General features: G+C 44.2%; 12 protein-coding genes across 12 annotated transcripts; 7 read left to right on the top strand and 5 right to left on the bottom strand.

Annotated features, from left to right (window-relative positions):
• Positions 1-117: 117 nt before the first annotated feature.
• On the top strand, positions 118-1,233 carry HD556DRAFT_1440758 (uncharacterized protein; the record flags this gene model as incomplete). The annotated part of the gene is made up of 2 exons (XM_041306161.1): positions 118-614; positions 654-1,233. 2 exons carry the CDS (start codon positions 118-120, stop codon positions 1,231-1,233), a joined length of 1,077 nt encoding a protein of 358 aa, XP_041162750.1.
• An 810-nt stretch (positions 1,234-2,043) lies between these two features.
• On the top strand, positions 2,044-2,733 carry HD556DRAFT_1440759 (uncharacterized protein; the record flags this gene model as incomplete). Its single annotated transcript, XM_041306162.1, has 1 exon — positions 2,044-2,733. One exon carries the CDS (start codon positions 2,044-2,046, stop codon positions 2,731-2,733), a length of 690 nt encoding a protein of 229 aa, XP_041162751.1.
• A 676-nt stretch (positions 2,734-3,409) lies between these two features.
• Positions 3,410-4,165, top strand: HD556DRAFT_1440760 (uncharacterized protein; the record flags this gene model as incomplete). Its single annotated transcript, XM_041306163.1, has 3 exons — positions 3,410-3,461; positions 3,507-3,766; positions 3,815-4,165. 3 exons carry the CDS (start codon positions 3,410-3,412, stop codon positions 4,163-4,165), a joined length of 663 nt encoding a protein of 220 aa, XP_041162752.1.
• Positions 4,166-5,779: 1,614 nt separating this feature from the next.
• HD556DRAFT_1306395 (uncharacterized protein) lies at positions 5,780-6,349 on the bottom strand (the record flags this gene model as incomplete). Its single annotated transcript, XM_041299907.1, has 1 exon — positions 5,780-6,349. One exon carries the CDS (start codon positions 6,347-6,349, stop codon positions 5,780-5,782), a length of 570 nt encoding a protein of 189 aa, XP_041162753.1.
• A 2,889-nt stretch (positions 6,350-9,238) lies between these two features.
• On the bottom strand, positions 9,239-10,144 carry HD556DRAFT_1306396 (uncharacterized protein; the record flags this gene model as incomplete). The annotated part of the gene is made up of 5 exons (XM_041299908.1): positions 9,239-9,307; positions 9,429-9,505; positions 9,708-9,766; positions 9,885-10,051; positions 10,100-10,144. The coding sequence occupies 5 exons, from the start codon at positions 10,142-10,144 to the stop codon at positions 9,239-9,241; spliced, it is 417 nt and encodes a 138-aa protein (XP_041162754.1).
• A 185-nt stretch (positions 10,145-10,329) lies between these two features.
• HD556DRAFT_1440763 (uncharacterized protein) lies at positions 10,330-11,355 on the bottom strand (the record flags this gene model as incomplete). The annotated part of the gene is made up of 4 exons (XM_041306164.1): positions 10,330-10,478; positions 10,531-10,873; positions 10,952-11,049; positions 11,103-11,355. The coding sequence occupies 4 exons, from the start codon at positions 11,353-11,355 to the stop codon at positions 10,330-10,332; spliced, it is 843 nt and encodes a 280-aa protein (XP_041162755.1).
• Positions 11,356-12,394: 1,039 nt separating this feature from the next.
• HD556DRAFT_1440764 (uncharacterized protein) lies at positions 12,395-13,083 on the bottom strand (the record flags this gene model as incomplete). The annotated part of the gene is made up of 3 exons (XM_041306165.1): positions 12,395-12,568; positions 12,622-12,696; positions 12,982-13,083. The coding sequence occupies 3 exons, from the start codon at positions 13,081-13,083 to the stop codon at positions 12,395-12,397; spliced, it is 351 nt and encodes a 116-aa protein (XP_041162756.1).
• A 3,120-nt stretch (positions 13,084-16,203) lies between these two features.
• Positions 16,204-18,502, top strand: HD556DRAFT_1306398 (uncharacterized protein; the record flags this gene model as incomplete). Its single annotated transcript, XM_041299909.1, has 13 exons — positions 16,204-16,219; positions 16,386-16,410; positions 16,546-16,683; positions 16,734-16,866; positions 16,915-17,034; positions 17,062-17,150; positions 17,202-17,316; positions 17,454-17,600; positions 17,713-17,722; positions 17,758-17,881; positions 17,982-18,099; positions 18,155-18,242; positions 18,426-18,502. 13 exons carry the CDS (start codon positions 16,204-16,206, stop codon positions 18,500-18,502), a joined length of 1,200 nt encoding a protein of 399 aa, XP_041162757.1.
• A 2,291-nt stretch (positions 18,503-20,793) lies between these two features.
• Positions 20,794-21,423, top strand: HD556DRAFT_1440766 (uncharacterized protein; the record flags this gene model as incomplete). The annotated part of the gene is made up of 3 exons (XM_041306166.1): positions 20,794-20,984; positions 21,020-21,276; positions 21,332-21,423. 3 exons carry the CDS (start codon positions 20,794-20,796, stop codon positions 21,421-21,423), a joined length of 540 nt encoding a protein of 179 aa, XP_041162758.1.
• Positions 21,424-21,747: 324 nt separating this feature from the next.
• On the top strand, positions 21,748-22,625 carry HD556DRAFT_1464601 (uncharacterized protein; the record flags this gene model as incomplete). Its single annotated transcript, XM_041308326.1, has 3 exons — positions 21,748-22,040; positions 22,089-22,468; positions 22,516-22,625. Exons 1-3 carry the CDS (start codon positions 21,769-21,771, stop codon positions 22,623-22,625), a joined length of 762 nt encoding a protein of 253 aa, XP_041162759.1. The 5' UTR covers positions 21,748-21,768.
• Positions 22,626-23,516: 891 nt separating this feature from the next.
• HD556DRAFT_1440768 (uncharacterized protein) lies at positions 23,517-23,915 on the top strand (the record flags this gene model as incomplete). Its single annotated transcript, XM_041306167.1, has 2 exons — positions 23,517-23,786; positions 23,856-23,915. 2 exons carry the CDS (start codon positions 23,517-23,519, stop codon positions 23,913-23,915), a joined length of 330 nt encoding a protein of 109 aa, XP_041162760.1.
• Positions 23,916-25,939: 2,024 nt separating this feature from the next.
• On the bottom strand, positions 25,940-26,997 carry HD556DRAFT_1440769 (uncharacterized protein; the record flags this gene model as incomplete). The annotated part of the gene is made up of 5 exons (XM_041306168.1): positions 25,940-25,965; positions 26,015-26,375; positions 26,431-26,451; positions 26,531-26,698; positions 26,794-26,997. The coding sequence occupies 5 exons, from the start codon at positions 26,995-26,997 to the stop codon at positions 25,940-25,942; spliced, it is 780 nt and encodes a 259-aa protein (XP_041162761.1).
• Positions 26,998-27,252: the final 255 nt, after the last annotated feature.

Here is a 27,252-nt window from a genome sequence, read left to right on the forward strand (position 1 = left end):
TCTTTGTTGTCTCACCAAGCGCCAATTATGCCACACTTTTATAGGACAATTGATGACAGAATAAAATTGGCATCACTGTTGTCAATTCCTGTCAAGGACGTCGCTACTTTGAACAAAATGACGACCATTGAACTCGACTGTTTAGTGACAACTGAACCTCAATCCCTGGAAAATGGCTCACTAGGCCACCTACTCCCTCTGATCTTCAAGCCTTTCACACTCAAAGTTCCTCAGGCACACACACTTCGAATCAAACTCAGTAAAATTCTTCATTGCAACACATGGATTAACACAATCTTCAGTCAAAACTCTCTGGATGATATCGTGCCATTGTATGATAGCCAAGCCGGACTTTGGAACTGGGCACTTCCAATGACACCTCCTCAGTCATCTATCAACTCAAATGATGCTCTTCCTCAGCCGGGTGTCACCCATGAAGAGATATTCTTGTCATTCCTCAATGCTCTTTGTACTGCTATGGCTGAAGCAGAAGACAAGCTAATCACGCTACCTGCAACTTGCACATGGAGTGCAAGCAATTCCACGGTTGCAGTGTCTGGTAGCGATATCAAGCCCAAGCCTGATCTTGTGCTATCCGATGATATCAAGCCCAGGTGAGGCAATATTTGTCTGTGCGCTGAGCTGACATACAGTCAGTACAAGCCTGCACAGTGGATTGCAAAGGCTGCAGATACCCAGGCATATCTACTCCTCAGCAATCAGCCCTGGAGACATTTCGCACTCGTTCTATCATTCACACATCAATATTGTGAACTCAGGGTCTTGTTGTATGACCATGCTGGTGGTGTTGTGACCCCTAGCATCAAAATCCAGCAGAGTCCAGATGCATTCGCCCAAATTATTGCTTCTGTTGTCTTTGGCAGCCCAGAATGTATTGGGTACGATTCCACAATCACCTTCTGGAAAAATATTTTGCTTCCCCCACCCCCAGGTACAGATATACCTGGTTATCGCCCATTCAAGAACCTTCCTGCCCGAGCTACTTGGAGTATCACCATTCCTGGTGAACTTGACAGTGAGTCTCTTGCTGCGTTGGATGAGGATCCCCAGGAACTGTCCCTTAATGATGAGGCTGGGTCAATACTCCCCCCTGATAATGACCTTGAGCCGATACCCCCCGCTGATGACACCTCCAACTCAGAGCCAATGCCCAAGTCCCGCTCCCTCCCCTCCTCCCTCGTGTCTTCTGCTGCAACCCCTTGTAGTCACTAGCACTCCCTTGTTGGGCCTCGCATCTTGGGCTCCTCTGCCGGGGGCTAATACCACCTTCAGCTCTACACCCCATCCTTTCCATTTTCCCCACACCCCTCAATTGCCTGCAGAATCCTGCGGCCAGATCCGTGTCAACAGCAAGATCTACACTATCCTGAAGATCCTCTGTACCAGCAAGGGCCTCATTGGTTGCGGGACTGTCTGTTACCTTGTCAGTCTGGATGAAGAAGAATATATTATTAAAGACCACTGGGTTTAGGGTGGCAAGGATAAAGTCTTGAATGAGATCAACATGCTAAATGCGATGAGCAGCATTCCTGGTGTTCCCAAGCTAGTAGATTACTGGCTAGTCAAAAAGTCAGATAATGTCATTGACCGGACAGGGGATTATCGTCACACAGAAAACCTGAGCATTTGAGGTACCCATTGCACGCACGTTCGCCTCGTCATGAAGCCCTGTGCTTGCCCTCTTCATGCATTTCAAACCCTTAAGGAGTTTGTGAGAGCGATTAGGGACATTATTATCAGTGAGCTTTAGTCAATTGTGCATGTGTTTAGTATTCATTTTCTTATATTCTAGTCCAATGCACAGCAGTAGAACACGGCATTTTACATTGTGACTGCAGTCTTTACAATGTGATGATCGTAGGAGAGCCCAATGATAGTATGGGCTATTAATTGATTGGGAGTTTGCAGTATTCATTGCTTTGAGTGATGAGTATTCTATTGGCGGTACAGTAAATATATCTCGCTTGAATGTATGAAATTTTGTTGACTGGTTAAATGGTTTATTAGGGCACAATCCCTTTTATGTCATGCACGCTTCTCGTCCAACTTGCAGAATTGCAGACCAAGGCACTACAGCAAGAAGCGCGAAAATCCTCTTCTAAAACTTTGGCGCTGCCACCATCCTGTGTCTCTCAAAGCTTTGCGGATGACCTCGAGTCCCTCTTTTATGTCTTCATATATATTTGCATCAAATATGGCGGTCCTAACAGCAAGGAGCACCAGGAGTCCATACATGACTCGTTGCCGGATAGCTGGTCGACCCTCGACCTGGATGAGTGCAAATTGAGGAAGGTTTATTTTTTTGCAGTTTCCTCGAAGGAGGCCCATCTTGCAAAACAATTCCACCCATACTTTGCACCACTTATCCCCCTTGCGAAGGAGTGGAGGGCGGCGACCTTGAGGGACAACATGGAGACACGGGTCACTTTTGACAGTGTTATCAATCTGCTAGAACATCATCTTACCACCCTTCAGGATGACGAGGAGCGTGCATCCACGACCGAGGATCTCAAGAAATCTGCTGAAGAACTCGCTCGATGTATGAACAAGCGGACTGCAGAAGCAGGCTCATCTAGTATCTCTATGCCACAATTGGCCAAGCGGAAGAAGCATGACTCGGAGACAGCTGACTGGGAGAGTGACTTAGACGGCTCGGTGACTGAGGCGATGGTGGCCTCAAATGACTCACATCAAGTTTATGGCTTGGACTGACATTAAATTATCAATAGCTTAGCTGTAGCCATGTGATTGTACTTTCCTTCGAGTTTCCAGTGTTTCCTTACTAGAAGTAGCAGTCTCGTATCAATAGTCTGTACACACACATGTGTTCTTTACTCATTTTTTCTGAGTCATCTCCATCTTTCTTCAATCTACTATACCAAGCTGGTATACCGTCACTCAGGCTCACATATCTTTCTATTACTCTTCAAGTTCGCTCCAAATCGACCCGAGTCACTTTGATCAAATCAAAAGCATGAGCAAAAAGAAGTGATTTCTCTCTGAGTTAGATCTTGAGTATAGTAAAGATTGGTTTGGAGGCTGGCACGCTGGGGGGTGGACAATATGGTGAGTACCAGCTGTTAAGAGATGGCTACTACTTGTTGGATTGATAAAAACTAGTTCTGATTCGAGTCAATCTCACTGGTGCACTGCAAGTCACTCACTTACTAGTAGGCATGCGGCAGTTGGGGACATATTTCTCCTCGTTCTTCATATTACTCATGTACAAAATGGACTGTTCTTCAAGACAAATTGTCTCATGCTGCATCATTTGCCTAGGGAGAACCTGCAATCCCTTTCAACCTTGAGGCATCGTCGTATAAAATATTGGTGAGTCTGGAATGGCTCGTTAGTTATTCCTCCTGCTCAAGTTTGTTGCAGCTTCATCATGCCTCCTCACACTGTTGCCATTCCCAAGAAGAAACAGGCCAAGTGCAAAGGTTTGGAGGCATCCCAGCCTCAGCACAAGAAGCTCTGAGCAGCAGAACCTGTCGAGGCATCTGGCACGCCACTTGTGTCCCTCCGTCTAGATGCAACAAGCACTGACGAACCTGGTAGACGTTCTGGCTGTGCCAATGCAGGAACAGGAGGTATGAATGCTCAATTGGAGAAGATTGGCGCAGTGTTAGAGGCACCGTCTCAGGTACATCGACCTAAGGGCTCTACGTCTCTTGGTTCTACTGCTCCTGTCAACCCTCAAGCTCCAGAACCACTTTGTGGCAAGGGTCAAGGCCGTCGCCCAAAGGTCTGGTTGATAGTTATATTGTTATTTATATTAATCGGTTAGATCTAGGTCACACCCCCACCATATAGTTCACCAGCCGCTACAAATGTTCCAAACACCCCACATGTAGATGTCAGTACTGTGGAACCTTTGCAGCCTCTGAATATCTTGTTCTGTCAAGCTGGAGGAAGATTCAGGTTCACTATGCATGCACCTACTGTCCCTCCCGACCCTGATTTAAGCAACCTACATGCTCCTGTTGACAGGAAAGTTGCTGCGAAGCCAGATTACAAAACTGTAACCGGCCCTAGTCAAGCTAACTTGGTTGCACTGCCAGCTAGATTTCTGGACCAGAACATCGACCCAGCCTTGCGTGGCATCAATGTGGTGGAGCCTCAATCATTTGAGGGAGGTTGTTAAGACCGTGCACAAAGGGTAGGACTGATTCCAAGGGGCTTGGCTTCAGCTCGTGCGCTGCACCCCTTACCCGAGTATGTGCCCTTAACTTCAGAATGAAGTCCGGAGAAAGTCCAGTGAAGTCCGAAGGACTTCTGGAGGAGCGTGGGAACTTCGGAAGTACTTTCCGGACGAGTGCGAGAAACTTCCGGATGAGTGCGGGAAAGTTCCGGAGGGACTTCCGGAAATTACGATGGAGTTTCGTCCTGACGGGGATATGTGTAATGGCTACTCAGGACAAGTCCTGAGTAGAAGGAAACAGAGGAAAGGCTGCAAGGACAAAGTCCGAAGCAGAATAGGTCCGGAGGACCGCGGGAAAGTTCCGGAAACTCAGAGGATCAGAGGAGCAGAGCTCCGGCCTAGGGAATTCCTCCCTAGGCCTGAGATGGATAATTACTAAGTCGGAGGACTAGAACTGTTACAAGGACTTAGAGTGAAGGCTAGTGCGAGGACTAATATGTGTAATATTCAGACTGAGGAAATACAGGAGTATCTACTGGGGTTTATATACTAGAGGCAAGTCTGTGCAGATCAGTAAGCAGAGGGGTAAGGCTATGTATGAGCATGTGGAAATGTATTAGAAAATAAGACGGATCATAGGAAATAAACTCGGAGATGAAATGAGGTACGGAAAATGAGTATAGTCTAACTTGAGAAGGAATGTACAAAGGGAAAAGGCACGGAAGATAGACGCGGGTCAGATCCGGATGTTCGGAAGTCCAGAGACAGGTGATTACCATAAGGGGATGGGCGCTGATTTAAGGTTTGAGTTCGGACAAGACAGATAGGTTGGATCCAGAGATCCGGAGATGTAGATATCAGATCTGGCGTCCGGATATCAGATGCAGGAGTACAGGGATCTGGACGGATAGAGGATTGGGTCTGGAGACATGGACAGGAGGTCCAGAGGTCCGGATGAGGCGTGGGAACGTCGTCGGATGTTGGTCCGGAATGCGGGATATGACAGAAACTCAGAACCAAACATTACCATCACTGGTGTTGCAGTGCATGATCTCATGCCTGCACACTTCAAGATGACTTGCAGATAATGTGTGAGACGAGATAGGAGGCACAGTAGCGATTACATGCTTACCTAGTAGGGAATCCAATATATAATGCAAAAACTCACAGCAACAAGAGAACCAAGTGCATCTGACAGCTGGGGTGCAAAATACTGTGTGACAGTGGACTCAAGGGTCACTAGTTGCAGTTATTTCCTTTAGAATGTTTGATACACTGTCTGAAGCTTTCTGGCCATCATTGTCATCGGTCATCTCGAGAGGTTTCACAGAAAACTAATTATCCTATATAAGAAGATGCCAGAGGTACATTCCTTTGACATCCAAATCATCCCATTAGGGCAAAGTGCCACAGGACTGGAACAGTTCTTTTGTAAGTCCGGCCTCTGCAGGTATTTTATAAATGTGTTCTGGGAACTTGCCTGTTACTTCAATCAGATCAACATGCACATCATAGATCTAAGTTGGACTTACTGCCTAAATGTTTGCGTATCTTATTGATACACCCATAATCCTCCAGCAACTTGTGAATTTCTCCATTTAAGGCAAGCTAAGTGTGCTACCACACATCCTTTATGATCAAGTTGTCTGTATCAGCAGGAGTGCATTGGTAGGTAAGGCCCAGGATTCTGGTAGAACGACCAAAGGTCGAATTGCTATTATAGATCACCGACACGATATTGGTCATTGCCCCGTGCACTAATTTAGTATCTCTGTGCAAGGCCATCCTAAAGCCGTGGCTATTTCTTATAATAGAATTGTCATAACTGAGGAGCTCCAAGTCGGCATGCTTGAACCACACCATACAATTAATGAAATCATTAATGTCGTGATACATGTTGATTGGAGTGGTTATGGACAATCCTCCATGGGTGTATATGTACACAAAGATATTAGTACCCAACATGAGCAGACCCACAAAGTACTGCCGATCAATCTGATTTGTCAAAATGAATTGTGCAATCTCTAACATGTAATTCATTGCATCCTCCATGAGAGCCTTGGTGTCGCGATACTTGAACTCTAGTACAGAGATGACATCCATCCATTCAATGAGGTGGATAGGCCTCATGGTATCCACTAATACATCTTCAGGCTTGCAAAAACCAGGCCCATTAGGAGCAGCCATGTTTGCACCAGTTTTGGAACAAATCAAAGTGTTGTCAGTGTAAAGCCAAGTATGTTTATGAAGTTTTGACAGGACCAACCTGCCCTGCTGGTGGGTGATAACTTTGTCAACCCAAGTACTGCTCTGCATAACATTAGTGAATATCAAGCAAATTGATGTCATCTAGCAACATATTTGGAGCAGTAGTTGTAGATATATTGAGTTTTTGGTGTTTTTGAGAAGTTGAGGGGAGATAAGGGTTTTCTGGGTGCTCAAAGGCCTGTCTCATTTAGCTCTTTTGGCCTTTTACTATCCCTCAGTGGCTCTGTCTATTGCCTCAATCTGCTTTTTCATAGGACCAGTCATTATTGCCCTGCACCATACTCCTTCCTCCTCCACACATTTTGCACTTTCACCAGCCCATTTTGCATTGGAACCCCCTTGACCCTATACCCATTTTGAAGCCCTTGTTCATGGCTTTCATTCACCTTCATTGGCGCCACAATCTGATGCATTGTTCGCCCACCATTTGCGTTTTCTGCCACCCCTCTATTTCAATGCCCTCATTCGCCTCTTTCCATCCGTCGACTTTCTGTCATCATCCGCACAACCACTACTTCGCTTTATATTGTTTTATTGTTTTACCATTCTCCCAGTACTGACATGGTTTGCCTGGCACAAGAGATGTCAGGGCAAACAGGTGCTGGAGTCATTGTTTTATCTGTCTGCCTGACCCTCACTCACTGATGCGGTTCGCCTGGCACAAGAGATGTCAGGAAAACAGGTGTTTGAGGACCCCCATGTTAGTTTTCTCAGTTTAGCTTAGTTTTGGTTTTTGCATGGGTAGATGACTGGAGACAGTCATGATTTAAAGTTTGTATGTGATGTAGGGAATGATTCCTGGCTAACCTTGCAGAGACTGTTTTGCTTAGTACTATGTTTGCACCTTAGCTTACATAATCAAGTTACCTTTTCACCAGTCACCAGTATGAGTCTGAGTCTTCAGTAAGTTTTTATGGCATTTCCTCTCCTCTGAGCCTTGAGCCTGGTCCAGAAACCCTGGTTCGAAATCTGAGCTCAAAACAACATGTGATGATGGCATGTGATATATTTTATTGATAAGAGATAACAATAACGATCTGACACGTGGCGGAAAGGTTCACTAGACATACCACTGTCCATTTATCTTACAAACTACACCAGTCTTTTCTGCACCCCTCTGCTGCATGAATTTTTCCTTAAGGTGGGTAGCTGCCTGATTGAAAGTGGACATCTTGAAGCTCCTGTCACCTGAGGAAGGAAGGGCCTTCAAGAGGAACTCAAGAAAGGCAGTCTCCTCTGCCTTTGACCACACTGCAGGCGCCTTATGGGATGTTCCAGATGCTGCTGCTGCTTCAATGGTACCCTGAGAGCGTAGGGAGTGTAAAGATCTGCTGCTGGATCCATCAGACATTTCGATGATGATAATGCAATGATCAAAGGTATCTATGACAAAGATTAGTCAGTTGTTGACATAACATGTGCACATCATCACATGTTGTTTTGAGCTCAGATTTTTGAACCAGGGTTCGCTGTCCAAACAGCACCTTAGGGTCGAATAGCAGCTAGGTTCTGCAAGACCCAACACATTGTTCTGAATCACCATCAGAATTGTTGTACTCACACCGCCCCACTTATTCTGTTCTACCTTGCAATCATAAGGATACTTAATTGCTGATGCATCATCCGCTGTGGTACAGGTGAGCAACATTTTGTTACTATTGTTTAGAAATGCTTCTCAATAACTTAAGATTGTTAAAAGTGGTGGAGGAAGTAGAATGTGGAGCCCACTCCAAAACCAATGATGGCTAGGTTGTGAACTTCTGCAGGGTGTTGTGCAGCATGTGCCTCCATGAGTTTTGTGTGTTCTTGCTATGGTGAAATGGGAATTGACAGCATTAGCTGGTTAAGGCATAGCTAAAACAGTACTTCAAGGCAGTCATCATGAAGTTGCTCACAAAAGATGCAGACAAGCAAAACAGATAAACATATATATACTCTTTTCACACTTCTCCTCACAATGACATCAATGTTGGCTGGCTGGAGCCAGACCATGTTATATCTGCACTGAATCAAGGATCAGGATCATCTGGGCATGTTGATTAGAGCCATGATGGGCAAGAGAACGAGCAGTGGCAAGAGGAGAAACCAGGATGGGAGAATTGGAAGCAGCAAGAGAAAGAGCAGTGGAAAGAGAAAGAGCAAGGATAAGAGAAGTGGAAGTGGTGAGAGAAAGAGCTAGGATTGAAGAGATCAACATGATGAGAGAAAATGCGGTGGCAAGAGAAAAAGCCAGGATGATGGAGATTGAGGCAACGAGAGAAAGATTGGAGTGCCACACACAAGTGCATAAGTCGTCAAAGTTCCAATATGTGTTAGCAAGCTTGCCATGCTTCAGGCTACAGGAAAGTAAGTCATGACCAAGAACCCAAGAACCGATGGTTGACAAGTTTGTTGGCATCAACAGCACCAATAAAGCCAATTCCAATACATACGCAAATTCTAATTCAAACTGTGCTTGAACTATACTTTTGGAGAAGGGGTGGATGATGTTCCATAGTCAGCAGTTGTGAAAAGCATATTGATGTCATGCTCACTGTGCCATTTCACATCCCTTGTACAGACCCCATTGAGTTTTATATAATAGTTGCATGTCCTAAAGAATCTTCACAAGATGTGTGTGTCTGCCATTCGTGTATCATAACAATCTCAAGGCACTCCACCTTGATGATGTTTTGAGAATCTTAAAAAAAGACTTATGAGAATCTTGTCAAACATGAGGCTGGTGTGTGATATCATGCAGTTGTGTACCAGCTCCTAGAGGGTGAGCCCTCTGGTATACCTGAGAGACTTTGATTCCGACTTATCGCCCTATAATGGCTCTGCAGCTAGCACATTGAGATCCATAAAGTGTGCACCAAAGTCTGCACTTCCAATGACCTAGTGCCTTCAGAATGTATAAAAGCCTCCTTGCAAACCAATGCATGAGCAGTGTTTTCGGATGGAAAAATAATAATAAACCTATTGTTGGACACAATTATAAGCTGTATGTGAAGCTCACAATGCATGCCATGGGCACCACCTTGAACCACCCTGAGTCACCTTTGATTTTCAGCAACATCAGGAAAATGTAATTCACTACAGAGTATTACAGAGTGCTCTGTAGTGTTCTGTAGTACAGAGCAAGGATCCATCGATCCATGACATGGTTTGAGATGGGAGTACATGGGTTGTACATAAACTGCACGCCAGTGGTTTTGTCGAGAAGTGTCACTCGACCAATGAAGAATCAGATGGAATTCATCCAGAAGAAGAACACAAGAGATAACATCCCAAACACCTTCCTCGCAAAAGTGCAAGTTTACACCCCACACAGTGGGAGATTTGACCAGGAACATCCTGGAACAAAGTAAGATTGAAAGTAGTATATATCAATGAGTTGAAAGTGTGCTGGTGAATATGGCATGCTGGATGGTCACACTGTTAATATGGTTTGCAGATGAGGAAGCCGAGTCACCTTCCAGATTCAGACCAACAGTCAAACACTTCCTCCACACGCCTCAAGATGCCCTTACCCATCTTTGAAGGAATAATCAGATGATCAACTTTTTCACAGTGAATGTCTGTGAAGCCAACACCACTAGTAAGCTCCTCAAGTTTGGCGATGGAGCTGATGTAGACAACCTGTACTCTAATCAATTCACACTCATACTGAAAAATGCTGATACTAACCTCTTCATAATCAGTGGGGGAGGGAGCATTGACAGAACAAACCATGGTTGAAGTGTTGAGGTGAGACACGAGAAAGCGGTGATGAAGTAAAGTTGAGACCTGTATTGAAACCGATTATGTTAACAGTGTGCTCCTGAGTCATAAGCAACAGTAGATGCAGATGCATATGTAGAAGGAAATGTGATAAACAAAGTGATCTAAGTAGCAGATGATATGTAGAAGGGAATATATTAAGGATCGTCATATATATCTTGTCCTTGTTTCTCATGCTCAAGAATGTCCCCACCGCTCTGTTCGTCAGACCTTAACATAGTCAGAGCTGTCATCCTCTGCTCAAATTGTTCCTGGTGATCGGCAGTGCAGATAATTTCAGGTATTTCTGCACATTAGATATTTGTAAGCTGCAAATAATGAAGAGCAGGAGGACATACCACAGCTAGACATGTCTTTGAGTCGAGTTCCAAGGTCTCTTTTACCTGAAAAGCTCTCCTGTGACATGATTCGATCTAATCTACATAGATGCACTGCATTGACAGCAGCATGTCTGCACCATTGACGTTGCAGCTCAAGTCTGACAGGTTCATTTGATATGAGAAGGGAATCAATAGCGGCATTCACAGTGAATTCCTTGTCGCGTATGGCTGTGCGCACCCGACAAATTTCGACATTCAAGTGTTGAATTTCTTCTTGAGCACATTTAAGTTTGAAGTACTTCACCATAGCTTCGCGATGAGCAGGTTTGGTCCAATCCAAAGTGTGGATGTCAGAATGAGACTGATGCAAAAAATCAAACTTGCCCAGAAAACTGTACTCCACAATATCTTTCCAAGTGAGCTATGGACATGGAGGCACAAGAGCAGCAGCCTGCATATTGTAGCGGTTTAGTGCAGTTTGAATTGCCTCCAAACGTCGTTGCAAGGCTTTGCTGATTTGTTGATGTAGTTTGTAGCCTAATATAGATAAAATGAGTACTTATGCGACCGTGCAAAGATAATGATCTCACCTGTGCCTGAAAGTGAGAGTTTCAATAACTCAAATAGATGCATGACAACGAGTCGTTCTAAGTCATCGAGCGCTGTGCGATAAGTCAAAAGTGAAGCTTCTTGACGGAATTGACTGTAGGGTTCGCTGCCGATCTCCCATTGTTTGTCGATCCCAAGTTGAATTTCTAAGTGTGAGGCCATTGCTTCTGCATTTTGCAGCTTCAAATATGCTCCATCAACTTGGATCTGAGCTTGATTGATGGCAATGTGCATTTCCTGAAAGCCGCCGACATGAATATCCACAAGGGTACGATTAGTGGTTTGTCATGCTATGTTCATCCACATCTTCTGAAACCTCTAGATCACCCAAATCTTCACTGCCTCGGGACTCATACTTGTCCAGGTCTGATATATAGCGGTAGAATGGTGCACACTGGACAAGCACTGGACACCAGACAAATGTCTCCAAGGCACAACACAGGACAAGACCTCCAAAGCAAAGACCAAGGCTAAAGCCTCTGAGACAAGCAGAGCCTCAAGCAACAAGCCCGAAGCCTCAAACAGCAAGCCCAAGGCTCAGAACAAACACCCAGCACAATGCTGGTGGGAAGAGGTGTAGAACCTAACCCTAGAACATGAGCTATATATGGCTACCTATGACCTTGAAGACCTCTCCAGGACCCCTGCCACCTGTCCCTGCCAAACCCAACTGCTACAGTGGTAAATGCTTTCAGCAGCCACTTGCCAGTGGTTTATGCAGAGTATCTGAAATGAAATTAATATCAAAATGATAGTTAGTAATAAAATGTCACCTGAGGTGCCACATCCCTGAAATTTGTGCACCATAAGTACAAGTCTTTCAGCAACCCATGCATTTTCTCATTCGGCTTTGTATGGTAGTTATGTATTGTAGGGAATGATTCCTGGCTAGCCTTACAGAGAATGTTTTTACCTTACTGTTATGTTTGCACTTTTGTAGCTTACATAATAAAGAAACCTTTTCACCAGTACCAGTATGAGTCTGAGTCTATCAGCAGTTTTCATGACATTTCCTCTCCGCTGAGCCTTGAACCTGGTCCAAAAATCCTTTAGGGTCGAATAGCAGCTAGGTTCTGCAAGACCCAACACATTGTTCTGAATCAGCATCAGAATTGTTGTACCCACAGTGTTGCACCTTTTGCTTCAATATTATCAAAAATGTGCACACTCATGTGCAATTTGGGAAAGTTCCAATTCTTGTCACTCTTATCAACGCTCTCATCTATGTATTGCTATTACAAGCTTAATCAATGAATGATTATGTGAGGGAAACTCAAGGCATACCTGTAGATAGGTCAAGAAAGCCTGCACTGATAGTCTCAGTTGTGTGAACTTCAGGCGCTGCATATGTGTCAACTTTGAGAAAGAGGCGAATACAATGAAGTAGGAGGTAGCCAAGTGGACAGTTGTCCTCTGTCAAAATTGTGTGTGCAGCATAGATTACCATCTGAAAAAAGATTGTCAGTAGCAATTAAGTAATAATTTGAATCAAAAACAAACCTTAGAGATGTCCTTGTATACACTGCCATCAGCAAAAGTAATGTTCATGACCTCAGTTAGGTGCTTCAAGTTCCGCTAGCGTGGAAAGGCTTCATAACTAGTTTAACAAATCAGTTCAAGACATAATTTGACAGTGCTCGAATCACAAACTTACTTTTTGTCCATTTGTGCTACTTTCACTCATCCCAAACCGACAATGTTTTTCTGTAGTTCGGCCCAGAGATAGTCACAATATAGACCACCATTGAAGTGGAGTCGATCCCATGACAATGCATTGTGTACATCAGTACATGTCATGGTCGAGAAGGCATTCCATAGCTTTGTTTAATCAGAACAAACTTACAATAGAGAAAATATTACTCTGACATCACGAAGGCCATACTCTTTCAGTTTCTCCTCCTTCTTCTCAGCAGTTGCCTGGGCCCATGCAGCCTTCAGCAATTCCTGAGACTGGGCAGACATTCGACAAGGATAACACTTCAATGTGTCCAAAAGCTCATCATGGGGAACGAGACAGACCAGACATGGCCAAAGGCATTTGATCCCTTGGATTAGCGACATAACACATCTTACATAGTTAATGACATCATTCATTAGCAATTCAGATTAACATTGAAGCGTGATATTACTCACTGTTCCTCATAGTCTGCAGATAAAATTAAGATGATAGGAAAGAACCATTGTTGAATGTTATCAGGGCACTCAAACCACTGTCCTGTGCGGGATTTTGATGTGAGCGAAGAGAAAATGATTCATGCCAAACAGCATTCTTGAAGTTGACCCAGCTTGGCTTGCCAGTATGGTCTTTGTCTTCCTTTACCTATGTCAGAGTATCAGTCCCAACCACAAATATATCAACTTTGCTGTGTCATACAATCGGAAGCCATCCAACTACATAGCCACTACCTACACCCTGTCCATTATGAATGTCTGCAGGACATCAAATTTTGAGAAGCACTGCACATCAAAAACCATATGTGGGAACAGCTGAGGATCGTGGAGGAGATCGGCCACCCACTCCCAGAGATCTCAGTAGTGTAAATCAAATTGTCATATTGTATCATCATATGGTACAGAAATTATGTCCTGAGTAAACTAAACTTAGAAGTTGTCAGACTTTGAACCTAAGAAAAAGCGAAAGAAACACACCCATGTAGTGCGATTGTTAAGACCATGCACAAAGGGTAGGACTGATTCCGAGGGGCTTGGCTTCAGCTCGTGCGCTGCGCCCCTTACCCAAGTATGTGCCCTTAATTTCAGAATGATGTCCGAAGAAAGTCCAAGGGCGTCCGAAGGATGTCCGAAGCGCGGGAAAGTTCGGAAGGACTTTCCGGACGAGTGCAAGTAACTTCCGGACGAGTGCGGGAAAGTTCCGGAGGAACTTCCGGAAATTACAATGAGGTTTCGTCCTGATACGGATACGTGTAATGGCTACTTAGGACAAGTCCTAAGTAGAAGCAAACAGAGGACAGGCTGCAAGGACAAAGTCCGAAGCAGAATAGGTCCGGAGGACCGCGGGAAAGTTTCGGACGAACGTCCGGAAACTTCAGAGGATCGGATGAGCGGATAAGCGGATGAGCGGATAAGCGGATGAGCGGATAAGCGGAGCTCTGGCCTAGGGAATTTCTCCCTAGCCCCGAGATGGATATTGACTAAGTCGATAGACTAGAACTGATGTGAGGACTTAGAGTGAGATCTAGTGCGAGGACTAATATGATATTCAGACTGAGGAACTACAGGACATATACAAGAGTTTATATACTAAGGAAATAACGGAAAGATCAGTAAGCAAGCGTCCGAGGCTATGTATGAAGCATAAGCAAAGTTATCAAGTGCGAGTCGGAAATGAAGCATAGGTTAACGGATCAGTAAGCATACCGGTAGTAAGTATAACCGAGATACCGAGGACAAGGAATACCGAATAGAGGAATAGGCTGTGTTAACGTTATATGCACAGGAAATGAATTAGGAAGCTTATCGTATATCGGATCGGATCGGACTGGACCGGACCGGACCGGACCGGATGTCCGGACAAGAAGCGTGGATATACGGGATATGCTATTAGGGCAATAGGACAAAGGATGAATGATGCAGGCTAGCTGCGGAGGTATGGAGGTGTGATGTACGGAGGTAAAGGGATCTGGACATGGATGCGCGGATGTGGATGTGCAGAGGTGCAGGGATCCGGATGGGTAGAGGACTGGAGACATGGATAGGGCGTCTGAAGGTCCGGATGAGGCGTGGGAATATTGTCGGATGTAGGTCCGGAATACGGGATATGACAGCGATGGGAGACAGTATCCCACCATTCATGGATGTCTTTGTGGTTCTCAAACGTAAATATTTCCTGCCAGGAAGCGCACCTGTTACAGAACCTGATAAGACAATCAGTTTGATCGTTGTTAAGGCAAGCCTCCAGAGCGAGTTTGGCACTCTCAAACTCCAGTTATGACTTGAACGGAGCCCAAGGGTGTTTGTCAGGTGGGGCAGAAGATGCTAATGCCATTGGATGGTGTTTGAATTCATTGAAGGCATGTACTTCTGGTGTGATCCTGCTGCCAGGATGATATTCACACTTGATATTGTCGACCTGGCACACAGGATCCATGTGTTCAGGGACATCAGCATTGAGAAATGAGGGAGGTTCTAATTAGAGTTTCAATGATGAATATAACAAACATAACAAACAATTCTGAGCTCACCATGGTACTCCACATCGTCTACATCATTCCAAGTGCTTGGTGAAACATTGTATTGCCCTGTTTCAACTCGAATGTATCAATCAATAGTAGACCAATGTCAGACCTACCTCCCTGCCTCAATACTGTATCAGTACGATCTCCCCTCATCCGTCCAGGATTCGAGGGACCCACTAGCAAAATTAGATATTGTGAACAACAAGAAATTGTGCATACCTGTGTCCCTTTAAATAGAATCCACGAAATCTTGATTTTGCTGTTGTTTTTCGGCTTTCTTCTTGCAAGCCTTGCGGTGAGTGGTGTAACCATAATGTTTGATGTCTTGTTGACATAGGTCGCAATATTTTGTCCTCTCATGGCCCATTTTGTCAACAGGGATATTCAATGTATGTACTAGAACCAATATGAATGAAAAGAATGGGGGAGAATGCTCAAAAATGCTGTGAAGGGGGAATTCAAGCAAATAAGACACATATCAGTCACCTTGCATACATATTGCAACCGCTTGAAACTCCGCCATCAATCTTACAGCAACATTGCAAGTGTGATTATAATGTGACTGTAACGTGATATAAACAGTTCCTGATTACAATCGATTTAGGAACAGAAGGCCCACGAGTGTAAGCAGTGGTGGAGCCCATGACCTTCATCACTGTTTTAGTGAATTGTGTCACCCATCCTTGCGCAGCAGTGGAGTTGCTGTAACATGTATAAGCGACCCAAAATGAACTTGTAATACAGATAACTTATGGAACATCATTGTTTGAGATGTTGGGCTAATTCCTCTGTCTGCTTTTCAGACAGCTGGAATGAAGTGGAATACCAGTTTTGCTATCTTTAAAATGCACAGCAGCTTTAGGCCACTTCTTGAACCATTCACAAGATGTATTGGCAAGAAAGTAGTTGTTTCACCCTGCAGCTGGCTTAGACAGAATTTATCCACCTTATTTTTCATCCAAGCTGACTGTTTGGGCGTCATCCATAATACACCAGGCATCTATTAACCACTGGTATTAGGCTAAAATAAATTTCATCACCCAGATTGCATACCTTGAGTTTTTTTAGATGTTTTACTCTGTGCTGGTGTCAGGTGTGTACTGATACTCCATTTGGGACAGACTTTTAATCTTATTTTTGCAATTATCCAATGAGATCAGTTGATCACGTGGATTTCTTCCGAAAAGCTATTATATGTATATAAGTTGCACTGAAATTTCATACACAGCATCCATTTACCCACTCACTATTACTCCCGCTTGACCCAATTTGTTCAAAATGAAAGTTTCTCCCAGCCACATCAAGGAACAAACTTTCACTTTATCCAAACTGGCAAGTGCCATAGAGCTTGTGAGGACCCATCATGGTAAGTGCAAGTGCCCCAGCTAATTGACACTAGCCTGATTGATTATTTAGCTATTATCAAGGTGCAACTAGGGCCAACCAAAGTCTAACCAACCTTCTTGCAAATGAACTCATGAGCGGCCCTGCATGCATTTTTGTGTACATAAGCACTCGTGTTACGTGTGCGGCACCCAGCCAGATTCCTGTAAATACATAAAATCAATGTTTAATATTTTAATACTCAACATTACAGCTGAATGTTGAGTATATGTCAACAACTGACAGCATCAATGCTACTCTCACCCATATGTCGATCACTGATGCTGCAACTCCTGCTATCAATGCTGTTGTCAATACTGCTACCCCTGCCCTTGTAAATGCTGCAGGATCTGCTGTTTAGGCTCAGGCCACACAGCACTCAAGCACCTCTGCATCTGTGCACTGGTATGTCATCACTGTTGGATATGAAACTGGGGTCTTTCAAGGATGGTATGTTTTCTAAGATCTAATGATTTATAATTTAATTCAATTTTTGCCCAGGCACAATGTGTATGTGCATGTTGTTGGTATCCCAGGAGCTTGCTTTTCATGGTACTCCTTAACTGGTGCTGAGGCTGCCTATGAACAGGCTTTGAGTGATGGTACAGTCACTCAGGTACTGCTCTAGGAGTAGAATAAGTACTGTAGACTTGCATGTATATCTACATGTCACCTGTCTTGTTTCTTGTGTCTTGTAACTAATATTATCAGTTGCTGTCTTGTTGCTATCATTTGCATGTGCGTGCATATCAGCTGAGCTGTTACACATCTAAAAAGGCCTGGATTTTGCTGAAGGATGCAGAAGACCTGGTAACAACGGTCAAAAATCTTGCTGGTCCTTGCACCGCATATCTGCAAACTAAATCTTTCCATCTTTACCTTGATGCCAAAGAGGAGATTGTTTCCCTCATGGATGAGTATTAGGGAGCTCTTGATGCTGCCTTGTTTAGTGATGCACTAGCTTGGCAACATAGTATATATCATGTGACCAGATGAATGTTGTTGAATGCAGAATGTTCAAGGTGCGCATATTATTTTCTTCACACATGGTCAAAAGCTCTCTGGGATGAAAGTTGGGCAAGTATCAATGGCAATTCAAGGAGGAGAACAGCATTCAACTTGCAGCCAGGGCCAGGCAATGACACCATCAAGAAACTCAATTGCATATTCCTGAGGGAAGTGTATATCATGTGCATAGCTCTGTAGATGTCACCAACAGGAATCATCACTCTGTCAAAACTAGATCTAAAATGCCAACACATCTTCAGCTATTACCACCAGTTCTGAGGCTTTTGATTTCACTTCATATTTAAGCGTTGATGAACCATACTTCAATTATCTTGCCAACACCAGCACAGATACCTTACCAGTGAAAACCAAACGGCAACATACAGCAGTGGTGTGTACTATTTCTATATTTCTGTTGCTAATTTTTTCATTTCATGAATATTCAGGATGACCCTCAAAAACAATGGCTCCCAGAGCATGATAATTTCCTCAAGGAATTCATCCAGCTTGAAGGGTGTAGAGATGATGGATGGAGTAAGCACTGTCATGGGGAGCAGGCATGCATCAACCAGCTGTTTGTTTGGTGTATCAATTATGAAGGTTTATAGCTTTACTGTCAGTCTCATGTCATCTCGCTGCACCATATGATACCTTTGCATTATGTTCAAGTATGTGTTCACATTTATTTGTGTTTCTTTTAATTGACAATACTATAAGATTTGGACTGGAAATTACTTCCAGTGCAGCAACTTAAGAGACCTAGGGCTATGCATACAACTCAGGCATCCATCTGATGTTCATTGTTGCAATCTCTCTGCTGCATTCCAGGATGACTTCACTGTCTTTGACATCACTGGTGTCCACAGTGTCATGCTTGATTTCTGCAACTGCGAGACAGCACAAACACACACTACCCAACTCCTTTGCTCTTGCTGGTAGCCAGCAACTGTGACGGATCCCCAAACTGCTGCTACTTTTCACATTCTCAATCACTTCCAAATGTACACCTCTGAGTCAAAAGGATCTGCATTTGAATATTACCAAGCATTAGCACATCTAACAGATAATACTAGAAGGTATTAGACCAAGGTAAGTACATTGACTATTGCATTATTTTCCATGGCTAACATGAGTATAGGACCATTATGAAGCTTTTCTATAAATGAGTTGGCAATTTCAACATGTTGTAGGACTTGGAGTCCTTGCAGCCTTGTAGAGGCTATTTTTGCAGCATCCCTTGGGTCCTTGCACAGCATGTGCTATCTTTAACTCAACACACATCCCTTACATTGTTGGCCAACAGCCACGGCTCGGTGCAGAGACTGACATCTCTGTGGCCTCATAGAGGCTATATATGTGACTTGTCTCAAAGTACAGTTTGATGCACAACTGGTGCCAATACCTCTCCAATCATTCCCTATGCGAAGCGCAGCTCTCCCGCACCAAGTGTACACTACCTTCCCACGCATTGGCCGCCCCAAGCGCTGCATTCTTGCACGCGCGCCTAGCGCGCTTTCCTGCGCCCTACGTTGCACATCCATCCATTGTCAAAACTAACCTGACTGGTACATTTTGTATGTCATTTCTTCATATCAGACCATATTATATTTTAATGATTGCTCAATTCTCATGTCATGGACCCTTAATTACATACTTACCTACTCACTTCGCAAGTGCTTCAGCTCCACTTCAGGGGCGCATTTTTAGACATATATAGGCACTTGTAGTTCATGTTTTAGATCATCGAATCATATAGAAGCTCCCGGCACCACACTATCAGTGTGTAGCTCATCCGTCGTATGCCATAGTCAGTAGCTATTGGCAGTAAAAACATTCTTAATGTCTATTACGAACCTATCCTTATATCCCCCACCTTGCACTACTCTGCTCACTTTTCCCGCACTTCGCGCTCCTCAAGCGCTCCATTTCCATGCTCGCACTTCACGTCAGCCGACGAGCAGCACCCTCTGTGCCAATCCCTAGATCCCTGCTACACTTGCTTCCCCTTGAGGGTCGAATGCACTTGTCACTTCGAGCATAGCAGCTTAGGCAAGCAAGACCCAACATATAGTTCAGTATCCACCATCTGAATCATTGTACCTACATTGGTTCACATCAGCTCTCCTTCAGCTCCATCGCGTGTCCTTCCTCTGTCCTATCCATGTCCTCCGCTTGTCCATTGGTGTGTATTTTACTTGTTTCATACTAGGCTGACCATATCTCCGGCGCTATGATATATATATTTCTATTACTTGCATCACGAACCCTTATTACATATTACCGCTAGCTACTCGGCTCCAAATAGCGCTTCAGTGCACACTCATATATACTTGTACTTGCGAATTTTTCATGTATCTATCTCTCTCCCACACACGAAATCTATCATCCGCTTGCACGCAATAATGTTCTGACTCAGAATCTAAAACCAATGCCCAGTCATCACGCGCGTATCTCTAATGGCCACGCAGTGCATTCATATTCTGGTGTTCTTTATCTTTGTACAACCCATCAGCCCAGCCTTTTGGTTGCTTCACCTTTACACCTTGCAGCATTTGCATATATCTACCACACAGTTGCACATTTTTGCACAATAACATATTTTTTGGCCACTCAACTTCGCATCACATCACATCATCGGCAGTTCACTCACACTTGCATTGCATTGTGCTAAACTCTTGTGTTCCATCCATTCTCACTTACCCTTACCAGCTTCAGTGATTTCCCTCCAAATTTTACATAGAGGAATTGTTCTCAGTAGCAATCCCCTTGGGCTGAATCTATACTCGCGTCCAGAGGTCTATTTGAGTTTTACCCCACTTCACCCTTTCTCCCAGGCTCCTTCCCATCCACTTGCTTTGAGGTTGAAGTCGGTCTACTAGGGCCATGGGAATAGATTACTTATTGCATGTGTCAATTTAAACCCAGCCCAACTTTATTCCTTCAACCTCTCAGCAGCGGCGGAAGGAAACATTTGTAAACATCGTCAGCCACAGCAGCGAAACTCATGCCGACCTTGCGGAGCTCAAACATGAGGTCAAGAAAACCTAATTGAATATGACATAGATAGTTTATATAATCAGCAATCATGTTAGCAACAGCAGATCAAGTCGATGCCATCCTGGAAGCCTTTGATCTCATCGGCATCTCAGTATCTATGTTTATTATCAGGCTCCTGACTGACCAACATTTTACCCATGAAAAGACTGTGATTGATCCAAGAGAAAATAGTCACCGCATTACAGAGCTTCTTCAAGTCACAGGAGAGAGTACATTCAAGTGGGTGACAACAGTCATTAAAGACAGATGTGCAGTGTGCACAAGAAGTCCATGATCTATCAGGCACCCTTGGCAGCAAAGGCAAACAGCTCCCATTTTTCAGTCTCACACACATCCGTGCAGCAATTAGAGGAGTTTGGTATTGATGTGTTAAGTGAAGGGATGCAACAACATGCACCAGTGACGTGGGATTTGCTTGAGGTCCTCCTTGCTGCAAGGAGAAAGGGTATTAGCAATCCTACTGTTGAAGATGAAGACTGTGATGATGAAGCTTTGCTATGGGAGCAACTGGGTGGCAAACCGAACGAAGAAACACGCCTGATGGACAAATGCATACTATGTCACAGTCATTCTGGATAAAGGCCAACATAATCTTCATCTGCCAGAGATATGGTCGCTTGCTGAAGTTCTCCTGTGTGCAGGTTCTGATGATGCTTAGACTAGGGACTTTGGAATACTCGGACTCCTGCATATAGTATAGAAAATATTATATAAACTATCTATGTCATATTCAATTAGGTTTTCTTGACCTCACATTTGAGCTCCGCAAGGTTGGCATGAGTTTTGCCGCTGTGGCTGACAATGTTTACAAATGTTTCCTTCCAGCCGCTGCTAAGAGGTTGAAGGAATAAAGTTGGGCTGGGTTTAAATTGACACATGCAATAAGTAATCTATTCCCATGGCCCTAGTAGACCGACTTCAACCTCGAAGCAAGTGGATGGGAAGGAGCCTGCCTTTCTCCCCCCTTTACCCCTTCTCATCTAGCTATCATTCCTCACACACAATGTACTATCTCTCAAATGAGCTGGACATGGCCATGATCCTGGTGGTGCTCTTGGCACAAAAGAGGGAGAGCTTACTGTACTGTGCCCAGCCTGTCCTCAACCTGGCAAAAACTTGCCTTTGGGTTGGGAGATGTGCCAGCCATAACACTGTTAATCTTGCTGACACCAAGAATTCATGGGGACTGGCTGCCACAGGTGTTGGCGCCATTGTTTGCACTTGTCATAACCTCACATGTCCGTCCTCAGTTGAAGATCTCCAAAAAGGAGAAAGGTATGTGTCTCTGACATCTTCAACAATATCTAATCATGAGAGACTTAGATATGTGAATATAGATTACCTGTTCTTCTCGACACTGCAACATTCTGATGAGGTTCTGGTTCTCAATGTCTCATATGATATTGCCTGTCAATGGAGTAAACATTTGTGGGAGCGGATGTCATGCTATCCCTCCCAGATCCATTTTGCAAGTGACTCGAAACCGAAATCTCATCTACCAGCATACATTGCAGCATGTCAAACTTCTTATTCTCTTAACCTTATCAAAGGCATGGCAAGGACTGACGGTGAAGCCATCGAACATGAATGGTCCAATATGAATCCTATTGCTATAAGCACACAGGAAATGGGCCCAGGGTCAAGACACGACATCTTGGACAACAATTTCAGTGATTGGAATTGGCATAAAGTGTCCAACTTAGGTATGGACTACACTTAGATTATACCTTCACCTCTGACAGTTTATTAGGTCCCTCACTTCTCAAAAAAATCAAGGAGGCAATTCCAGAATGTTATCAGCATGCCATAGATCTTCAAGACTTCAAGAAAGCTATCCCATCTTCGGGTCGTAGTGCTTGACAGAATTTATTAGAAGACTGGGAGGCTGATTGTTCAAAGCCCAACCCTTTTGTGATTAAAGCATCAGGTATATTTTTGCTCGTATGGTATTTGCATTCTTTGACTTGTGCACTACAGTTATCACCCAGACATCTGTTAGACTAGAGCTCTCTCAGCTTGAAGCCCACCAACTAAGACAAGGAATCGACACCTCCCTCCATACAGATGTCTCCCCTAGTATATTAATCACTGTTGGGATCGACCTAGAGGCTTTACAGTATGTCTGAGTTTTGCACTGACAAGCTGGGCTTAACAAATCATTTTACCTCTCAGATGTCGACTTGCAACAGATACTGCAAACATTGGAATCCACACTGTAGTAGGGGACCCCAGGGGTAGTAGCAGAGCAGCAGCCGGGTAGCACTATAGATTAGTCAGTCATTTAGTGTCCTTTGGGCTTTGTCGTAGCACAGGCTCTTTACTACTTCTTGCCTTGCTCATGATATACAGGCACACAGTTGTGAATACACCGCTCCAATGTTACCGATAACCAATTGTCTACTATACAACAATGTACTAACACACTGCACTGTCATATCAAGCAGTAGATCCAAATCCAAATGTTATATATTCCTAGTGTTGCCAGACTTTGAGCTGACATCTCTGACACTGCAGATACCATGCCATCAAACCATGGATGCTGTCTGCATGTCATATCTCATATTCCTGCACGGTCTTAACACTGCAGTTATGAAGGCGGGCATGACTTGCAAAGTGAATCTGTGTAATATTGAGTGGAAGTTACGCCATGCCCAGGCACATGACGTTCTCCAGGAACTCCAGCAACACCTATGACTCAAGTGTCATCTTACTGGATTCAAGAAGAACTGGTTAACTGGTCAGTGAGCACACATGAGATCCTGCACTGTTATTGATACTGTGGAAGTAAAAATTGCTGCTGCTGCAACAAAGTATCGCACTACATGGAGGGCACTTGATGCCTTGGCAGATGCACTCTTACGATTTGATTGGAAAGTCAAGTTCCCAAAGCTTAAGGATGAGGACATTTACAGTATGATGGAGGTGCAGGCAGGAGGCTTGGTGTCAGAAGGTCGAAGGCTCATGGCCATGTCTTGGATTTGGAAGCAGCACACGGAGCAGGTGAAGAAGAACTTTCTGAAGGTGAGAGTCGCTAATTATTTAATGTAGTTTTTCTAACCAGAAATAGCAATGTATATCGAGTGGTGCAAGGCACAAGCTTGTGCAAACAGGTGGGTGGAGGAGGTCGAACTTGTGCAAGAGGAGATATGACATGTAATAGCATTCATTGAGTGGCATGCAGGTTGTTAGGAGAAACGGGCAACTTCCAGGTTAGATGACGGAACAATGGAGCATGAAGGAGCAGTGGGATATGCATTGCAACAGGCTGTGATCCACCAGTCCATGCAAGACAATTGTCTTTTCTTGTGGGACGTAGTTTCCAGCCTTCTCTCTGTTCAGATGACTGCAAAACAAGCACCCTTACCCATCATAACCACCATGTAGCATTCATAGGGATGTATGTTTTTTTTTGGCACATTTTTGTCATTTTCCTGCTTTTTATTCTACTATGCCTCCCTAGTTAGTAGACTACTATGAAATATGTTGTCCATCGTCAAGCTATACAAGTAATGCATTGACCGCATGACTATGCCCACAATGATATTTTTAGCATCTCTTTTTACCGTCTCTCCTGGAGGTTTATGCTTATTTGGGATATGTCATGTGTGGGTGTTATGACTGGGGTAAGTTGAGCTGTCTGAGTCCAAATGGATGTTCTGCAAATAGCAAGACAGACACAGTTCTTCTCTCGAATGAGAGATCAAAGGTTTCAGGCCAAGACAAGTGTAGGCAACTCTCTTAGAATAGTGGTTCTCTAGACAGTAAGGTTGGAGACCTTACTGAAGGACAAGTTCCAGCTAAAACCCAATAGATTAAAGTAAGGAATACAATCAGTGAGTTACATGTCTATATAGCAAATGTTCAAGCGGAGCCTGTAAATGGTGTATCGAGATAAGGAGATAAGAGATAGCAAACATAGTGCGGACAGCCCGCTTGATGGAATGATAAGAAAAATGAATAGGGGTCTAAATGTTATTGTAACAGTGGGTGTATGTGGTGGTTGGTTCAAACTTCAAACTGATGTGAGATATTTTTACCATCTATTTTTATCGTCTCTTGCTTATTTGAGATATGTTGCGTGTAGGTGTATTCAGAAGCTACATATTGAATTTGATGGTCCAGGGCAGGCACAATAATTTGGTCAACGATATACCCAAAAGAACAGTGTGAAGGCACACTATGGCTCCCAATGGCTGTATGAATACAAAGAAGTCTTAAGAATACTATGTTGGATTAGAGGAGCACTGGAAACTCAGAGCTCGAGACTGACAAAGTGCACTGCGCAGTTTGCATCAGTAAACTAATATGTGCTGTACAGAACTGGACAGCGCCCAAGGGTGACAGCTTGGTCCCTTTTAGACAGTGACTCACAGACACTCCAGTGACTGCCTCATGCACAGAACTTATGCTTAAATTTGGGTATCAGTCTGCACAGAAGCTCACAGACACTCCAGTGACTGCCTCATACACAGAACTTAGACATAAAATAGCACAATAGATCATATTGATAACACAGCAATAAGCGAGATAACAAAGTGCAGTAAATGAATGTAGGAAATAGAAATACTTGAATGCGAGTGTGAGTGTGAGCGTGGACATGTGAATACGAAGTGTCAGTCAAGAATGACCTGTAGGTGATCATGTCGAGCATCTGCAGATCCATCAACCTTCATACTTGCGGCCCTGTATGGATGAAATTAGTATGAAATAGTCCACACAAAAGCAACATTCTCGCCATCCAGCTTCAGCCCACTCCCGGAGTTGCGCCAACAACTTAGGGCCATGGTACAGATCCCAAAGGATGTCCTTGAGCATTTCAACCATTTTGTGGTAGATAGGGCCGTATTGCCTCGCAGTAAACTTGGGGTAATATTTTCTGTTGCCATTTCTGGCAAGACCGTTGAGGATGCAGTTGTACTATAGAGGGACAATAAATCAATATATATTATAATGTTAGGTAGGGGAAAAAAACTACCGCTGCGCTAACCAACGTTAGACATGACACAGGCAATTGGTTGTGGAAAATATCTGGTCGCCTGCACGCGATTCGGTAAGGTCCTGTGTAAAAGAAGGCGATGACAGCATCACAAAGTGCAGGATGAGCAAAATTTCTTGTTTTTCCCTACAAATGTTCCCTTAGAATAGACCTAGTCAGCAGAAGATCACTTACACATTCATCTAATCCAAAACGTAGGAATCCCTGAATTGCAACATGAAACAGATTGGTTTAAGAGAGAACGAGCGCTTACCAGCTTCGAACTGTTTACCATCCTGGTCCCATGCAACTAAAACTGAAACAAGAACCTCACATACGGACGATGGTAAATCAGAGACTAAAGCTGGAAAGGGATTCTCCAGGGCGTGTTGCACACGACACTCTCCTTTAGCATCTTCAAGAAAACATTTCCATTGTGGACCATACCATGCTGGTTGAGTGGGCTTTGGCCTGTCAAGTTTCTTTGATCTTTTAGCTTTAGACTGCCGGGTGGGTTGCTCATCATCAGACTCGATGGGATCCAACAACTTGAGGGTTTCTGGATCAGCAAGGCGTGGCTGACCATTCTTCTTGTGGTGGCATTTCAATATGTCATCGGGCTGCGACGTCATGATCTGTAATGGAAAAAAAAACAGTGAGCCTCGCGAAGAATGATTTTCATCGCCTCACCTGAACGCTTTGTGCCCGTGGCTGCATTGGTGAGGTATCCAGAGGAATTTTGAAAAATAAGTAACTATTAGTACAATACAGACAAGTCAAGTCATCATACCTGTGAACTGTTGGACTGCTGACTGGATGACGTGAAAGAATTCACTGGATGTGAGACACTGGCCTGTGCAACCGCATCATCTTCATCGTGGGAATATTGAAATTCAATTTCTGGTGTAATATGACGAGTGACCTGAGGTTGCGAAGGGAGCTCTTCCTCAGAAAAATCCTGCAATGTGTATCAGTAAGATTGTTTGAAAGGCAGGGTAAAAGGCAACTGATCCTGGCTGTTTCCCTCTGAACACGCAGGAGAGTTGCAAATACATTACCTGGATGCTCAGTGTGCTGTCCACCAACTTCCCCCCAGCCAAACTGACGATAACTCATCTCCTCCTCCTCCTCCTCCTCTTGTTCTTCATCGTCATCGTCATCGTCATCAGAGCTTATACCTCTGTCATATCCCGCATTCCGGACCAACATCCGACGACGCTCCCACGCCTCATCCGGACCTCTGGACCTCCTGTCCATGTCTCCAGACCCAATCCTCTATCCGTCCAGATCCCTGTACTCCTGCATCTGATATCTGGACGCCAGATCTGATATCCACATCTCCGGATCTCCGGATCCAACCTATCTGTCTTGTCCGAACTCAAACCTTAAATCAGCGCCCATCCCCTTATGGTAATCACCTGTCTCTGGACTTCCGAACATCCGGATCTGACCCGCGTCTATCTTCCGTGCCTTTTCCCTTTGTACATTCCTTCTCAAGTTAGACTATACTCA

The sequence above is a fragment of the Suillus plorans genome (assembly GCF_016647745.1).
Source record: "Suillus plorans strain S12 chromosome Unknown HD556scaffold_15, whole genome shotgun sequence".
Lineage (NCBI taxonomy): Eukaryota > Fungi > Basidiomycota > Agaricomycetes > Boletales > Suillaceae > Suillus > Suillus plorans.